Source organism: Pieris brassicae, chromosome 1, assembly GCF_905147105.1.
Source record: "Pieris brassicae chromosome 1, ilPieBrab1.1, whole genome shotgun sequence".
Taxonomy (NCBI): Eukaryota; Metazoa; Arthropoda; class Insecta; order Lepidoptera; family Pieridae; genus Pieris; species Pieris brassicae.
In genome coordinates this window covers 2,731,530-2,751,175 of record NC_059665.1, presented here as the reverse complement: position 1 = coordinate 2,751,175, position 19,646 = coordinate 2,731,530, and the positions used below count along the sequence as shown (strand labels likewise).

Genomic DNA, 19,646 nt, shown 5'->3' with positions numbered 1-19,646 from the left:
TTGTGTGGAACTATTATCGAGGCCACACATTGTTTATAAATTATATAGAGTGTTGTTTTTTTCTTTTTAATTTTTTGTTATCTGTGGCCTATGTTGGCTTGGCTATAAATAGATCGTTAAATAATTATTACCACCTTTGTGGAAGTCATTCGAAAAACCTGTGTGAGGCTTTTTACCTAACAACAAAAAAGTCATACTTGTCGATACGTTAAGAATTAAAATGGATATAATTTATTAACCTCTAACTAACTAACTAACTAATTATATATTTTCAAATATTTAATGAAAATAGGAGAAAGGAGAGAACGAATCTATTTTTCTTCATATACTTTTTGGACTGGAACTAGAAAGTAAACATATACTTGTTTGATAAGTAGTTATCAAACAAAGTTTTCACAGATTTTAATAAGTAAAAATTTACATTCAAAGCGTAATCGAAAAACCAATTATTTTCCAAAACGTACCTGAAAAAAGTTCCAAGTACTTTTCAACTCCATAATTATTGGGAAACCGATATGCGGGATCCTTGAGTGCGTCTAAAGTATGAACTTTTATCCTTTTTATCATGAACGTTATATTATCTGGCTTTCCGTCTTGGTTGAAATCTGAAAATGAAAATTAATCGTTTACTCATTTAAATTGTGAAGGATTGAATATTGTGAAAAGGAACCAAAAATTTCAAGGGATTTGTGTAATAGGAGGCAAACGGGCAGGAGGCTCACCTGATGTTAAGTGATACTGCCGCCCATGGACACTTACATTGCCAGAAGGCTCGCAAAAAGAAACAGAACTAACCAAAATAATATTTTAGTTATATCACTATTAAAAAACACGTTAATGTATTCTTTATGCCCAACCAAGCAAATTTTGTACTTATAAAAACAAAAACATTCAGTGTTTGGTTCTGTCCTACTCGAACAAGATATCAAATAATGTTCAGTATATCAAACGACGACTTACAAAATACATACACTATTAGACGGAAATTCATGGCTTTGCTACATGGAAAGCGTCTTTACCACACAAAATAGGAAACTTAGTTCATAAGCATTAGTCGCACCTGTTACTTTATATATGGCGTTAACTTTCTGCACATGGCGTGTCATCACTTCGATACAGGCTTCCTCGGAACCGTAGCGCTGGTAAAACATATGATCCGCTTGTAAATACACTAGACATGTCGTCTTCCTCGGATCAACCGTCGCTCTCTTGTTAACATGCCTCCCATCGTCAGTCGCATTGGCTGATAATATTGTATACCCAACCGGCTCTTTTTTCACAATGTCTTTGCTAACTGTAACTACTCCAGCTTTTGTTTTTATCACCTCCACGTGAGTCTTTGGCTTCGGTCTCGATTCTTCTATTGAATCGAGTCGCACTTTAGTTATTAGGTTACTCTTATCGATTTTGGTCTTCGGTTTCCTCGTACTAAACTTGTCGAATGGGTCACTGTTACTAGAGTATGGTACGTCTAAATCTAATGGTAGATCAGGATTTTTCTTTGGCTGATCGTCCTGCATTTCGTCATCGGGAAGCCATCGTTTCTTTCGTCTATTGATTTCGGTTGTAAGGTCATCTGAATAGTTGGTGAAGGGAATGTCGGTGAGAGTAAGCTCTTCTGTAAAATTGAATAGTTCTCCGCTTTGGCCAATTGTTCCTTTTATGTGTAGAAGATGTGAGGCACAATGCGAGGCATCTCGATTGCTATGAGGGTGTTCTACGTCTGAGCGTCGGTAGATAACGCTGTGCATGTTCGGATGGTCAACGTTATACCGAGAAAGCGGCTCCACGTAATATTCTTCAGAAGAAGTCCATATAGTACCATCGAACAAACCATCGGACGTTATCACCCCATAAACGTGGGATGAATCATCATCTGAAAAGAATAAAGAATGTATTAAGATTAATAGTAACGAGTTGCAAAAAGGCTCTTAATACACCATAGAATATTTATTGAAATGGATACTTTAGTTGGTGGGTACAATGAAATGAAAGGAGCCCATTACAAAATTACCCTTTGAATCTCAAACAACTGGGGATGCTTTAATGAATAGCCAGCGATATTTTATGCAAACTAATGCGAGGTGCAAAGAGCCCTGGGGGATTCGATGAATTAAAATCACAACTTGCACTCAGCCGGAGGGATGAAAACCGCTCATAAATAACTGTAATTACAACTTTCAAGTTGTCTCTTTCCAGTTTTCATATTCATTTTATTGATGAAGAAAATTTTTCAGAGAGTTAACCGTTGATCTTATTGCAGAGTTGAAGTTTTTATTTATTTACTGCGCAAAATAACCATCCTTTTCACAGACTAGATAAATTAACGAAAACTGTGCTCTGTGGATGAATTATGCCTCAATAGACTTGACAGATAAATCGTAGACTTTCATTAAGTTCATTATATTATACTAAGTACAAAATTAAGTTCGCAAATTACGTAGGAAAAGTTTTACTAAAATAGTAACAACTTATAAAGTAATTTTAGAATTCTAGAAAATTAGTTTTTCTTAGACGACGAATTTAGGTACACATTTCGCTCCGGAAATTAGATTTTTCGAACTTCAGTTTTATATGAAAGCAGAGCAAGAGTACATTAACTTCTGCTCGCTACTAGGTCGTGTCTCATTTTCGTCAACACACAAAGACGAGTAATGTTTGGTACATGTCGACAAATACGCAAATGGAGGGGTGAATTCAGTCCATTAAACTCGTGAACTAATTTCATCAAAATTCACTCTGTCTTAGCGAAGCAGATGGGTCGCAACTCACACCTCGTAATTTCCTTCTATTAAACTGGCTAGCAGTTTTACTATGTTCTGCTTTTACTTGGGAAATTAAAGGCATTTCACCAATTGAAAATTCAATTGTCTTTCAGTTCAAACTTTCAGACAGTTGCGGTACTAAAATACATTTGCATACATTTGTGGTTCATTCTAGCAAGTAGATTTAGAATAAGGTACCTAAATTTCATATGGAAAATGGAATTAGTTTCGCTTTCTCAATCGCACTGAAAATCATCGCCTTTGCAAGTATGAATTCAGTGCTTTTTTATGTCATCAGCAAGGCACGAACGAACATCTAATAATTTGTTTTTGACTTGGTGATCCGCATTATGTGCTCTGTAACTTCCAATAACAATTGCGGCAGCGTTCTCGATGTCTTTATGAAATATCGATATAGTTCTTTCATTATAAGAACGGCGCTAGTACTGGTACAGGTCTATAGCTCAAGCTGTGAATGTGACTTTTTAGAATAAGAATGTTAATGATTCAAATCTTTATATATCTAGATTTGCTTAGTCCTCATTCTGTGGAATAAAACATTTTCATACAAATGTAGGTACACAAGAATGTTCGCGTCACGGATTTACCTATTGTCAAGATGATTGAATGAATCGACGCAAACGAACCGCGGTGTACGTGACCGGCTTACGGTACCTATATCTGTAATCCACGGTTCTGTAGGGTTGTCACAATCCATACATAAATAAAAAAGGACCAAGGGTCCACGTAAAAGTGGGTCAAACCACTGATTTGGACACATATATTTAAGATGAAAACGATGTAATTAAATGGTGTTTTATGTGGCAACCCTATGTTATATCCAATTGTGCGCTGAATTAGGTCACGATCGCGATATATTAAACGTATGTCGCGTTTAATTGTTATGTAAATTTCCTTAACTGCTTTAATATTCTTGATTGCATTGTTCCTATTTCCACTCCACATCTCTACAGCTTCCGGAATAAATTGCTGCATATGACTGAATTTTAAATGCTCATGAAAAGGAATATCGTTGTCTAATGAAAAATCTAATTAAGCATTAATGTGTTTCGGTATCAATTTGTTAATTAAAATAAAACATTTAGATAACACTGTTAGCGGTGTTACTTTAGAATTTAGGACGTAAAAATCAAAAATCAACCAACAAATAAAGGGAAAAAAATGATAAAAAAACACTATTCTTACGTGTTTTGGTTTCAGGACTAAGACTAAAATCATTGAACGGTAATCGCAATGTATATAATTATTACCTTCTAGCTTCCCGGAGTAGACGAGCGCGGTATTGTAATCAAGAGGGCCGGAAGTGGAATGGAACTGGACGTCTTCTGTGAATACTGAACTTGGGCTGGGCTGGAGGAGAAGTCGGAATTCCCTGTAACGAAAATAATTTTGTTTTTTTAAATATACTGCCGATAAAGTACAATCAGTCGTAGATCTTAGCATAACGCGAACTTCAGGTATATGATGAAGATTAAAAAAACGTTCAGAAACAACTTACAGAACTAAACAACTGCCTCGGTTTGTTCGTTGCAGGCTGAACATATACCGATAAGATAAATGAAATAGCAGAAAAAAATTATTGAAGTTATAAACTATACGTAAAATTTGACTATTTATAATGATTGATTCTGTTATAATTATAATTGAAGGAGCACCAGAGCTTTTCAATGAACGTAGAGTAGGTTAAATTAATGAAATAGTGTTTAACTATAGCACTATAATAATAAGGAAAAATGTATCTCCAGTACAAAGTATTTATGAAAATAATAATTGTATTTTAGCCAAAGATAAGATTGATATTTTCTAGATGATTGCTCATATTGTTATGAGTTCACAAAATTTACATTTCACTTGAAAAGCATATTTTAGCTTTAGCTGAGAAAAGATTACAGATATGGCACGAACATTCGCGCAACAATTTTTTGAACACCTCTTATTTACTAAATAACATTTACAGTAAAATAATCTTTTATTTAGAAAATATTTACTAAAGAAACGAAGTGGAAAGTCTTAGAATTTTGTTATTTTGTTAAAAAAACAATTTTAACTTGTATTGTAAAATACATTTCTCTTTATGAAGTCCATTATTGGCAAGATTGTTTCACAATTACTTGGAAATCTCGTAAAATTCTATGTCATCTTTATTGCCGTATACAATGTTAATTTCAAGAAATGATTTCCAAACACACACTACACACTTAAAATGTACCTTATTCCTTGTTTTTTCTTTCCATATTTTTTTGTTATTTTTTTTTGTTGAGTATTATTATTGTTATTTTGTGTGTGTTTTGAGTGTGTTGTTAGTAATAAATATTATGTCTATGAACACAATAACTCAATTTATTAATAAGTGTGTATTACACCACCATCAAAAAACATCTACCATTATAGTTTGGAACATTTCGAGTCCAACTACCAAACTTTGTTAACGACCAAAGTACTGCCCATACAATATATCATGACACCTATGTTTTAAAGTTCCCTGGTACAATCACGTTGAAGCACTAAATTTCCGTTACGCAAACCTAGACTGATTTATCGTCGCAGCACCACGATCTACATTTTAACACTTCCAGATGGCTAGCCATAAAAACGTGTTGTGACACGGAAAATAACCCACCCGCTTGCGTTCCAAGCTTCGCGTACTTTAATGAAATATGCTTGCATCTTGTATATCCATCATCTCCACGTTGCACATTATTAGAAACAGTTATAAGATATATAAGATTCCTCTTCCTTCTTTTAAAAATCTACTGTACTTTATCTTTTCGCAACTATGACTGTTTTAACTTCATATACTTTGTTATGTTTTCTAGGGAGCTGGCGAGCAATATTTCTATATGATATGTGGCAGATTTTCTTAATTCAATAATTATACAAAAAGGAATATTAAGGACCACGTCGGCCACCATGGTGACACGGCGTTGTCAAACACCCCCTAAAAAAAACAGGTAATTTTCTCGTGGCCGTCGTTAATGTTTAGAAACCAAAAATGAAATATCAAAAAGGCAGACATCTAAAACTCTGACTTTATCAAGTTGTATTTTTATAGTATTTTATTATAATATAAATATATATATTTTTTTTTATGTAATAGCAGGCAAACGGGCAAGAGGCTCACCTGATGTGAAGCGATACCGCCGCCCATGGACACTCACATTGCCAGAAGGCTCGCAAGTGCGTTGCCGGCCTTTCAAGAATTGGTACGCTCTTTTCTTGAAGGACCCTAAGTCGAATTGGTTCGGAAATACTTCAGTGGACAGCTGGTTCCACATAGTGGTGGTGCGCGGCAAAAACTGTTTTAGAAAACGCTCAGTTGTGGAACGACGGACGTCGAGGTGATACGGATGGTATTTTGTATTTTGCCTTGACGTCCGATAATGAAACTCAGCTGCGGGTATTAGACCGAACAACTCTTCTGAACACTCCCCATGTTAAATGCGGTAGAAGATGCAGAGGGACCCAACATCTCTACGCAACGCCAAGGGATCAAGCCGCACGGAAAGTGATTGGTCGTCGACGATTCGAACCGCTCTTCGTTGAATCCGGTCAAGTGGAAGAAGCTGGTACTGGGGAGCTCCCGCCCAGAGGTGAGAACAGTATTCCATGTGGGGCCGAATTTGCGCTTTATAGTTGAAAGCGGTGGCCCGGAGTGAAGTACCGTCTCGCTTTGCTGAGCACACCAAGCTTTTTGGAGGCTAATTTAGCCTTCCCTTCCAAATGACCGCGAAACTGGACGTTATTCGATATGTCAACGCCCAATATTCCGATGTTAGCTGAGGCTTTAAGGAGAGTGCCTTCAAAGAGGGGAGTAGCGACAAAGGGAGTTTTTTTAGCGGAAAACGCGCATACTTGTGTCTTCTTGGGGTTAAATTGGACTAGATTTAGTCTACCCCAGTCCGAGACTCCACGTAAAAGAGTTTCGACTTCAGACACAAGTTTGTTCCGGCACTCATCAACAACAGCCCGAGAAATACCTGCCCGGCCCGTGTAAAAAGTATCCCCAGTGCTGTCGTCCGCATAGCAACGAAGGTTGCTAAGTTGCAACATATCATTAATATGCAGGTCGGGGATAGGACACAGCCTTGTGGGACACCAGCATTGACGGGTTTAAGGTCGGAGCATGCTCCGTCGATGACGACCTTAATGCCCCGATCAGCGAGAAAGCTGGAAATCCAGTTGCATAATTTCTCGGGGAGCCCATAGGCTGGAAGCTTCGAGAGCACACCACACACCCGATCGAAGGCTTTCGCGATGTCCAAACTTACCGCCAGCGCCTCCCCCTTGGACTCAATTGCCTCTGCCCACCTATGTGTAAGGTATACAAGGAGGTCACCAGCTGAGCGACCACGACGAAAGCCGTACTGAGAATCGCTAATCAGCTGCCTGCCCTCTAGATACCTTAAGAGCTGGCCGTTAATAATGGTTTCCATTATTTTGGAGAACAAGGAGGTTATTGCGATTGGGCGATAGTTGGACGGATCAGAGCGATCGCTTTTTTTAGGGATCGGATGTATCAAAGCTGTCTTCCAGCACTTCGGAACAGTGTTGAGGGTACAGGTACAGGTACCGGAAAAGGCGCGTTAGGACCGGAGCCAACTCAGAAGCACAAGTACGCAGCACAATTGGGGGGATGCCATCAGGCCCGCTCGACTTATGGATGTCCAGGGAAAATAAATGTTTACGGATAGCACGTTGCCGGAATGTAACTTCAGGCATCGTAGTATCACACCGTAATATGTATGTATAATATGAAATGCATGCTTGGCAGACCTGCAGTGTTCGCTTAAAATCCGTGCGAACGACCGTAGAGAAAAAGTGTGCCACCATCGCGTCGTAGCACTGCGTTTTCTATTAGGAGCGGTTTAAGTGTCGACAAAATATGTGGTATATCATATGCTCGTCTCTGCCTCTTTGACTGTTGTTTAAATTGCTAATAAAAAACATAAATGAGACAGATACCCAGGCCACTGAGATTTCGAAAGCAGAACATTTAAATGTTATTCTTTTTTTCGGATCGGAATTTATATTATTCTCTACTGAAATTTAAACAAAATACTAGTTATACTACGAATAATCGCATTAATTATTCATAATACAATATTTTCCTCAGATTCGCGGACTTCAACTAACTGCAATGTTTAAAGAAGCGCTCGCCATCACCTTAGTTATAAAAGACGGAGTCACCATTTTTGTAAAATCAATGCCTGTCTTTGCAATCTATAAGTACCTCATAGCTTTAGGTCTAGTTAAGTAGATTACATGAAATTACAGGAAAAAAGCGTTACCATTTTTCCTGCAATTCCTCTTAATACATTCGCAGTTTTATCCCTCAAATAAGTCTAATAATGTAAGTGCGTGTTCCTATGTCACCATGTCTTCTGATAGAGGACAAAGCTTTATTTTTAATATATTTTATTATTATTAATTAACAATTATTTAATATGGAACATGTGATGATTGCAGCTCCTTACAAACATTATGTAAAACAAAAAACTTGGCGTTCAAAAAAAGTGGCAGAAAGTCGTCTTGTTCTTCTCTTCCGTTCTACGCCCTTGATTTGAGAATTGGCAGTAAATGTAAAATTTAGTAGCATTTAATGTTTTTTTTATTTTATGACGCACATAAGTGTACATTATGTTACCTATATGAATAAATGTTCTTGACTTTGACTTTAAACAAATCATTGCAATTGTCTAGACAAATTTACAAACCCTTTAGACATAATTTAATTCCCATAGAAAAGTCATTTTCAAATCTTAAAGCCACTTCTAGTTTTAATTTGAGGTTCGCAGCTGCCTATAATGTAATTTTTAGACTTAGAATGATTAATTTCGGCTAAGTTTATATCCATTTAAATTTGAATTTCTCAAATTGTTTGCAAACCGTATAATTTAATTAATTACCTGGACATCAGTTCCTCCTGTTTATATTTACGTAATAAACCAAGTTCGGAGATGAGATTAATACGGCTTATTTTTCTTTATTAATTTGGCGCTTAGGGACAATCAATTATTGGATAAAGTTGGTATATCAGGAGTTATATGAAAAGTTATCTAGGCCCGAAAATGTACATTCAATAAATAAAAACTTCCATATTATTTAGAAGTAATTGCACGATTTTAATTACAGTACTCATCTGTCTCCTCATTACAATCGAAAGATACTTTTGTTAAAATAATGCAATTAAACGTGTGTACAACTATGTATAATTAGGACAAACTAATGTTCAGGTAACTAATTAAATTCAATTTAACTATGTATAATACATGGTTAACAATGGATTTACATCATTAATCAATACCAAACATGTACAAGGTGACATAGTAAATTGCTCTTGTAATAGAGAAGAAGAAATGAAGAGGAATGTGAAAATAATACAATAAAGTCCATTTATCCCATTATTTTAATGTCGAGAGAATTATCTTGCTGTATTTACAATGTGTATTACAGTCCAAATTAAAATATAATGAAGCAAAAATAATTGATGAATATCTCAATAAGTTAAGCTTTGAGATCATTAATTTATATTTAGTATTACATTTATGAAAATAAAATAATACATTATTTGTTTCATTACATTAATCGGCGATTAATATTCGTAATATTTAGAGCAAGGATATGTAGGTAAAATAAATCAATGGCGCTACAAGCTTTTTGGGTCTGGGCCTCAGATTTCTGTATGTTTCATGAGCATTTGCTAATCGACTTTAAGGCATGCCACGATGTTTTCCTTCATCGTTCGAGCTAATGTTAAATGCGCACATAGAACGAAAATCCATTGGTACAGACGGGGATCGAACCTACCACCTCAGGGATGAGAGTCACACACTGAAGCCATTAGGCCAACACTGCTCTTATATGTACGATATGTATGCAAAAATAATATGTTACAAACGATGACTCTTGTATAAATCTACTTTCTTTCAACTTAGACCTTCCTGTATATTCCCTATATAGGACAGCATTAGGCTAAACAGCTCTTAATAGTTATTGGATCTCATTTATTATTATATTATTGATAATAGATTTCCCTTTGTCTCATAATTACATTGAGCTTTACATTGATGTTATCTAAATAAAATCTTTACTGCATACTTTATGGTATTTAGTTGTAGTTCCTAGTGTTTATACCTTATATATGAAATTGGATTTTTTGGCCACATTGACCTCAAATATATCTTTGGCTAGGAAAGGTTTTCTTTTTCGATAACCATGATTCATTTAATTTTCCCATTTTCTTGCGTCACTCTATTTATAAAATGATAAACTTATGAACTGTCATTCGATCATAATATATAAAATCAGTATTTTTGAAAGCGGCTAGGCAATATACAATTTGTAACCAACAAATTGTATATAGTTCGTAAATACGATCCATAAAGTGAGAAGATTTATTTGGTGTCCCCATTGATTTATCCTTTATTAGGAACAGATGGTGTGTTTACTTTTTATTGGGTTGTTTGAAAATACTCTACAATTTCACAATTAAGATCGATACTCATAACATTAAGTTTATATTAAACTACAATATTGAAGAACAATTTTTGCTGATTTCGTTATGTTTAATATATAAATTAACACACAAGTTCCAATGTTGGCTTGACAGTGATTAATTGGATCCCTAAATCAAAACAAAGTGGCGACATTACCAACTTTTATTAGTCCAACATCGTCCATCCTTATTTAGGCACTGAAAACTCTGAAAGAAGTTATTAGGGGACGCAATTTCCGGAAGCCATTATTCATTTCTGGTAAATCCTCGTATTGTTGATTAAAGGAGTCCTGGGAATATTCAGTCTGTGCTCTGGAAGCTAGCCCCTAAACACAAAATGAGCTTTGTTCTTAACAAGCTTTGTTCTGAGCACAATAGGTGTGAATTATTTGCACCTGATAAATTGGCTTTAATGTCATAAGTTTAAATGCTATACTATTTCATTATTCTTCAAGATTTAGAAAAAACATAATAACACGTTGTATAAAGAATAAGTTTTACTATGTGTAGCAAAGAAAAACTAAGTACTAGTAGTAAGACAAATAAAGTCAAAACCGTTTACAACGACATCGTTTAGAACAACATACCGGTTATATTGACCAAAATCACAGGTCCCGGCTGAATTCATTGTATTATTATTTTTCTAAATAACAAGGTCGTAGTCGTAGTAGTCACTTCGGTGTTGTTATCATACATTTTGACTGTAATACAAAAATTTTACTTCATTAGATAAAATACCCGTTTAAATTAAAGCAATTTGTCGTTTAAATTGTATCGCCAATAAACAGCTGATAGGTCAAGCTTTAAGTTCCCTGGTGCGGTGAATGACCTCAGTATTGTAGATTATTTTTTCCCTTAAAGTAAACGGTTTGTTTTACATCATGACTTATTTTCGTCTGATATTAACAAAAGTATGCAACATCTAAATATCTAGTACGGCACTACCGAAACAAAACAGGAACGTAATTACCTCGTATCACGGTAATTCAATATTAAAGGCATCCCATGTCCCGGAGATTGTATGATTTCAAATTTAAATCTCCCTCTTAAACCCTCTGAAATATTTTTGCAATTTGTCACGAAGTTGCCTCTCGGAATACTTTGTGATATTGTTAGAAATTTAAGGCCACGTCCCATACACCAAATAATCTGGAGCTTTAAAAGTTACTCTGTTGTCCCTCACAATAAAACTTTCTAAATCCCATATCCGAGCGCTTGTTGAAAAGACAAATCAATAATGGTTATTACGAGCGCCTATTCATTTAGTTCTAACCATTAATATAGGTATAAATAGACACATATTTTAATATCGTTACAGTATGTTTAGTTTTGTTAGTGATTTGTCTTTTGACAACCAATTGCTCGCCGGGACTGGTTCGTTTTTTTACTTATTTTACATTTTATGGTTACGTGTGTCGTTGTGACAGATATATCTTGTACAATAATTTGACGCGAGTGCACAACAAATGAATAAAATTTACAGACGAAACAAAAAAAAAACAAAAAAAAAATTACATAATTAAAAGTACAAAAAATTATTATAATGAAACTTTTGTCAGTCAACAGACAATGAAAAGAAAACTTATATTTAATACTCATGATACCACAATCCTATCAATTTAATCATTGTATGGGGTTTAAATACGTTTTTTTTAAATGTAAGTGTGACATTTATACCACGAAAAATAATAACCAATAACGTTAGTTGTAATACGTAAGTTACTAGAATAATAGCTTCGTAGCTCATGATTTCAAAATGCTGTACATTATAATGCTCTTTGAATTCTTAGTTCAAATTTTAGGACGACACTGTAATAAAAAACCCAGCCAATGTAGACACACTACACACTTGTACATAGTACAAAGCATTCTAGGTTTAAAATTTATTTCAAGATCGGAAGATAATTGACAATCAACATACCGACAATAGGTCGTCGGAATTGTCGCCAAATTGGATTCCGTCTTCAATTCGGTATGACAATTTTGATTGGCAAGAGCTTATTCAGTAGTCTGTTATTGACAAGTTGTAGAAGCCAGTTTAGACTAGTTGAGAATTATAAAAGGAAAATTGGTAATTGAGCATATACGTCGACCTCAATTCCTCATAATCAGTCATGCTTATATGCATTGTGTTCCACTGTATCGAATTACTAGGTTTGCTTAGAATTCCCTTGTATCAAAGGAAAGTGTAAGATTACAGTTAAGCTTAATGTATAATAAGTATTGGATACGCATTTGTTACAGTACGCTATAACTGCTGAACTAATTCTGATTAACTGTGGTATACGGAATGATTTTATTTATTTATAAAAACACTCCTGTCCTAACAGGTGACCCTAATTTGACGAGAGCGCACAACAAGTGAATAAAATTTACAGACGAACGAAAAGACAACCAACAAAAAATTTGTAAAAACGAAATTACATCATTAAAAGTAGATAAAAATGTTATAGGCAAATAATAGAACTTTTGTCAGTTCACTCAACGGACAATGAAAAAGGTCCGTTTACCTACGCAATTCTTTAAATAAATTTATACAGATGACAACAAATATTGAAAGGATTGTATAGTGAGTGGCCTGTTAATAATAAATAAAACTGGATAAACTAATGTTTAAAACGATATAGGCTGTTTATAAATTGCTAGGACTTACGCTAATAATGATACGAATGTTAACAATTCACGAGCAGTTACAAATAACCCTTCAACACACAAACTGTGGACCATAAGTCCGTAATTGATTTTACTTTACCGTCGACGTACCGAAACAAACACCAGCGTGTATATTTAACCACATTCGTGAAAATACTGCTCGTACTTTAGCTATTTATTTTGAATTCAATGACCAGTTCTTTTACTTATCTCAGTTAAGGAACTACTAACTAGGCATCATTATTATTAAAGCTTTATCAATTAATGCATACAATAATTCTTTGGTTTACATTCTTGCTACAAGCCACCTATTAGGCATATACACAGGAACCTCTTCAAATTGAACATAGCTATTACGCATTAAAGGAAAATAGAGCTGTAAGTAAGCATTGCCACCATTTTTCTTCAAATCCGAGTCAATCCAGATCAAGAGATTTCAAGTCGCTATATGTCCAGGAGGACTCTCAGCCCTGAAGTCGTAGGTTCGATCCCCGGCTTTATCAATGGGCTTTCTTTCTATGTGCGCATTTAAAATTCGCTCCAACGGTAAACTCGGCTTGACTCAGACTCAAAAAGTCGACATCGTGTCAGGCACAGGAGGCTGTTCACCATTGACAAATTCTAATGAAGCAGATTATTTTTTTATAACAGTGGGCAAACGGGCAGGAGGCTCATCTGATGTTAAGTAATACCACCGCCCATGAACACTCAATGCCAGAGGGCTCGCGAGTGCATTGCCGGCCTTTGAATGAAACAGGCAATCTGTGGCCTATACGTAAAAAGGTTCTAGCGACACAGATCTATTAAATTTTTTAAATGTATAGAACCTCCTTTTAAAGTTGGTTAAAGCAATAAAAGTTCTTACTAATAATAAATAAACTTTATCTACTGTATACGTTCGGAACGTTTTAATTAAGGGAATGGCTCACAAATGGATTAGTCTGGGACACGTTCGATTGACTGGCTTGTGGCCAGTTTTATTCGTCCGCTGAGGGACATTTACGCATACCTTGAAATCCCGTAATGTTGTTTTTTTATGCAAGGGCTGGAAAATTTGGTTTATTGGTCATACAAGGGTCAGAATGCAATACAATTAAAATTAAAATTACAGCTTTAAAGAGTTCAATAAAGAACAGCTACCTTTGCTGGAACAATCTACGATTCCTAGCAATTACGACTGGTATTTTTAAAACAGATAATATGTCCATATTAGTGATAATTACTTAGTCAACATGCAATAAGCATTTTAGTTTGTTATTAATATGTTTTTGTATTACTTTAGATTAATGATCAATATTTTTTTTTGTATAACGTTTGGTTATGCACTTCTTGCACTTTTCTCATCATTTTTCTCTTAGGGTTACCTGGAAGAGATCGCTTGTTAGCGATAAGGCCACCTGTTGCATCTCTTGTAATTTTTAATATATTATTTGTGTATTTTTTTAATGCAACGAACGGTGAATAAATAACATACTATAGACATACCGACCCACGACTATTTCCTTTCGAAGTCGTAATATCTAATTATAGCATATATAATTATTTTACTAACATACCTGTTATGCGCTTTGAAGGTGAGACGCAGGGGTGTGGAGCGCGGGGGAGGAGGCGATGCGGACCTGCGCTGACGCAACGCCAGTGGCTGGTACTCCGCAGGCTGCCAATGTCGGACGAAGGGCGATAGTGACATCCCTGGAAAAAAAATACACTAGATTATGACTTGAGAGTGACAAGTAGCGCCACAACCCTTGGTCTGGTTTGAGATTTCCGTACCTGTTTCGTGATGGTTTAAAAAAAAACCCAAGTAGGTGATCAGCCTTCGGGGTCTGACACACGCCGTCGTTTGGGTATGGATATGGTCTTCTCGAGATGTTTTTCTTTGCCGTACGAGCTGTTATATGCGCGTAATGGACAATTCAGAAAACAGAAACGATAATTCGGTTTTGTACCGTCTTTATATGTATATGAACAAATGTATGTATAGCCAATGAATACTACGCAGACAAACCAATTACTCTTTTTAATAATCCCCACAGACCTCATTTGTTTCTGGATTACATACGCATTATATATTAACCACGTTATTTATGTATTAGTGCAGAATTAATAGATACCATTGGTATAAAATTGGTTCCACAAATTGATATTGCTGAGCGCTTAATCTGTCAATTCGTTTCATTATACGTATTTATTATGTATTTGCATTGAGTTTCCATGCGAAATTATTTAGTTTAATAAAGCTTTTGAGTCTAAACACATCATTAAATAATAATGCTAGTCTATAGGACGTAGATTTTATAAATATTCTAGTTTTAAAATGGTTTTACAGTAAAAAGTAGCAATCTCCTTTTAAAAAATTTTTTTTGTGGTTATTTGCAATCAGCCCTAAGGCTATGAGCGAGTCTGTTTTGTGGTGCTGCCACGTAGAGTGGCTTCCCACTTTCCCGTTGGCTAAGATTTTTTCTCTTTGACAATCAGAGACTTATGAAAATGTATTTTGGAAAGGATATACATGTGTGAAAATGACATGTGAACTTAAGAAGGCGCAGCACTAACCAGATCCAAGCAATTTCCCCACAATTTTGAGTTGCGTTGTAGACGACTATACGTATACACACGCATAGTCCTGATAATTCTCCATGTGTGTATATAGGCTACTTGGACCTTCCAGATTCCGCATGACAGACACGACTAACACGCAGGCAGCTAACACTTTTTTTGCAACATTTTTTATCTGTAGAAAGTGCTAGCGTAATCAAACATAAATTTTTTGATTAATTATATTTGAGGGAAAAAACATTGTTCGGTTTAACTAACGTCTTAACAGTTTCACGAAGTTAATTTCAGACTTTCCTAATGTAAGCTTTGCGTTTCTTAGGGTAAATAAAGATCATTTATCATTTGATTGCATTTGCATACTAATAATTTTATAAGCTTTTGTTAATCGAAACACAACCTAGACCTCCAAAACAACTCTTATATATAGTAAAACCCAGCTTTTATCGGCTTCAGAGTTTATATAGAAAGCTCGCCTAAACCGGACTTGAAATTCAGTCGCAAACAGAAATTATTTATTAACGATTCATTCAGGTAGCTTTGAATTTGCATAATGCGATCGTTAGACCACAGCCATCCGGATTTTTAATTAAAATTTCCGAAACAGCGTTCGAATAAATCAGTTTGATTGATGGAATTTTAATAACTTAAGTGCGTATAATTATTTTCCAATTACAAGGAACTTAGGTTTCAGTACAGGTATACAGTTTAGGCGGAATGTCTTCATTTAAGCTAGCTAGCTAGTCATTTATCTTCTATTTTATTTACTTATTACTTAACTTTGTTATTATTTTTTTAAGAGCTTCCTATTCGACTTAGGGTCCTGTAAAGAGTGAACTAATTCTTAAAAGGCCGTCAACGCACTTGCGAGCCCTCTGGCAATGTCAGTGTCCAAAGGCGGCGGTATCACTGAACATCAAATAAGCCTCCTGCTCGTTTATTCAAGATAAAAAAATATATTAATTGTAGGTTTTTGAGCAGTATATCATGGTCTATATATAACAGGAAAACTTGGTCCTTGTCTCACAATTTATTGTCCATAAATAAAACTAAATGTTAACTATGTCGGATAGGTACAAATGATAATTATTGTATCGATAAACCAATAAATTGCCAGAAGTTAAATACTTTTCGGTTGATACCAGCTACACTATTTATCTCATCAAGGACACAGGTAAACTGAAAGGAAAAACACTAAATAGGAGTAATTTTTTCACATCCGGACAAAATAAAAACACAGCTCCAAAACAACCCTACTACAAAATAGATGCAGTATCTATAAAATAGTCGTAAAATCCACGAACACATTTTATGAGTGTATGCAAAATTTATGAGTTTGCCCTAAAAAGACTTGCTTTCAAAGTTTACAACTAGTGCAGGTTCAGAGATTCCTAAGTGCAATATTTATATGAGCTGGCGGTCTAATTGGAAAGTTGTGTTCTTAATCTCAAGAGGGCATGGAAGAAGTTGGATCAGATGGTAATAATTGTTATCTACCAATGCAGAATTTATAATGTAATATAAAAATTAATTTCATTTTGAGATACTCATTTACGGTTTAATAGAAGTTTTTTTATGCAATTATAATTATCGTTAAATCGACGCTTATCAAATCCCAAAGGTCAGCTATGTACATAGTCCAGCCATAAGTTCTGTTACAAATGAAAATGAATTTTTTAATGAATAAAATGTCAGCCTATATATTTATTAAATCTCAGCAAAAAAATTATAACAGAACTTATGTCCAGACTAGTTATATACTCGTATCATATCGTCAACTTCTTCCGAGCAACTAAAAAGTAATTAACGAAGAAAAGGTTGTATATCTTAAAGTAATATGTTAAAAAGTAAAATATATTTTAAAATTACGTTGTACAACGTTTTGTAGACGATTAATATTGTTGAATATTAAAAAGAAACAACAAACCAAAGACAACAACAAGATGGCCAGCAATTGCAAACCTTCCGGTGTACATGCTTCTGTTCCATAAATAAACAACTGTACACAAATGCGTTTTTGCTTACGTCTGATATAACTAAAATATTTAAATGTTTAGGAATGTAATATTTCAATAAAATTTCCGTATATATTAGCGAAAGAATCGAGTCCACATGAAACTTGGACGGAATTCAGAGTGTATAATTTTTCGCACCATTTGTTGTCGGACGTGCGACGCCGTCAGCGTGTGAAAACGTGCCTTACGTTTACTGGCCTGCAAATTCCGAAAATATTATTGGGACACTATTTCCGTACGGCAAGCTCCTTACAGACATCACGGAAAAGAACAAAGTCGTTAAAAGAGAGAGTAAGAGTGGAGAAGAGTTACACTATGGCTGTTCTACATAATTACATTTTTTAAATTGTTTTTATTTTTATTTTACTATACATCCTGACTCTATACATAAAGTGACGTGAGACTTGTAAAGGAAAACCTAGGCACAATTGAGAATGCTAATAAATTAAGTTACCCACGAGTATAAATTCGCCTCGAAGTTAGGTTCGAATGAGCTCAATTTTAATAATTACATTCACAGAAAGTTTATTATACGACGATACAAAAGATGAATTGAATGAAATAAACAATAAAACTTATTTGAAGCTTTCCACGAATACTGAATACTACCTATTTATCGCTGAATAAACAAGCAAGGATTGGATTTAAATGTTCAGAATGCTTTACCGTAGTTCAAATGCAATTCGCAAATATGAAAGAAACGCCTCAAAGGTTGCGGTGGCTATTCAATGAACAAAGAGCGTGTAGAGCTTCTTTCCGTAACTCGTATTGAAGAGAATTTACGTTTATTAGAGCAACTTGGAAATCGATAACCGTCTGGGGTTTAATGAATACCGCTTGAACGCTTATTAGCCGCAATGCTGACTCCGAGAAAAAGGTTAAATGAAAACTAAGAGAATTCCGCCTTGTCAGCTTAACAAGTTCCGGATTAGTTTCAATGATTTTAAACTTAATTCTTCGCGATAAATGTACTGAATTTTTATATCTCAAATTAGACAAATGCGTAGTCAGTCTGTGTTTAACTAGGTAGGTAACTTAGGTACATGAATAAAACCGACAAATGAAGTTATATTAAGTGTACCCGACAGACGTTGTCCTGTCTTAACTATGAATATTGATTTCAAATTGGTATAATTAACTAAAAATGCTTTATGATATACAACATTATTTGTTTGTTTTCCTGGCGCGTATATAAATAGTTCAGGCGACATATGACTGACAATGTGAAAAACATGGATTTTCAAGATTAATGCCACAAACAATTAGGGACTGTAATTATTTTATATGTATTTTATCAATATAAAAACTCAGATCGAAGCATTTTTTAACGATATTAATTTTTCTTACATCCTCTTCAAATGTTTGAATTGTAAAAGTAATACAATGAAAACAATAATGCTGTCGTAACAAAAGTCATGATTACTTAATACGGTAGTTAAGTATTCTTAAATTTTCTAATTTTCCGCGTAATTTTCTTAATTTTTTCTTTCTTTCTCCTGACAATACAGACAACAAAAAAATTATTAACAAAATCGGTCCAGCCGTACTCGCGTGACGCCGTGACCAAGGGACATAGGGATGCAATTATATATAGATATATTTTTAACTATGTTTGTTAGTAGTGGTTTCATAATGATAACATGTAATACCATTTTATTGTGTAGTCCAATGGGTAAGAGGCTCATCTGATGTTAAGTGACACCGCCCCATGGACACACTTTCTTGAAGGACCCTAAGTCGAATTGGTTCGGAAATACTTCAGTGGCCAGCAAACAAATAATTTTTCGAATAAAATATCTTTTCACAAAGCATAGAGAGATAATACTTCAAATATAAACTTATCTCTCTGGCAACTGTTGCCGAAGAACACTTGATATGATTTCAATAATGTATTAAATGTATATATATATATCTGATAATATTGTTTTTAATGTGAAATACTCGCATAAACCAAGGCAATTAATTCTATATAGAATATACAAGGAAGTATATACTTTGAGCTCTGAGCCTCAGATTTTGTATCTATTCCTTAAATCATCTAATAGGCAAGTTTTAGATCAACCTTCTGTGCCTGATATACACCGTCGACTTTTAAGTCACGCCAGTATCGACGCGATGTTTTCTATAACCTCACGAGCTGCT

General features: G+C 34.8%; 1 protein-coding gene across 3 annotated transcripts in view; it reads right to left on the bottom strand.

Annotated features, from left to right (window-relative positions):
- The window catches only part of LOC123710041 (disintegrin and metalloproteinase domain-containing protein 10), a 123,049-nt gene that overhangs the window by 10,550 nt on the left and 92,853 nt on the right, over positions 1-19,646 (bottom strand). For 2 of the 3 annotated variants that reach the window (XM_045661741.1, XM_045661714.1), the window contains exons 2-5: positions 14,490-14,625; positions 4,037-4,158; positions 1,061-1,876; positions 465-605 (exon numbers count right to left, since the gene is read on the bottom strand). In XM_045661741.1, coding sequence (XP_045517697.1) covers positions 465-605; positions 1,061-1,876; positions 4,037-4,158; positions 14,490-14,625 — 1,215 coding nt within the window. Of the gene's footprint in view, positions 1-464; positions 606-1,060; positions 1,877-4,036; positions 4,159-14,489; positions 14,626-19,646 lie in introns of those variants that run through there. The other variant, XM_045661722.1, reaches the window with a different exon arrangement.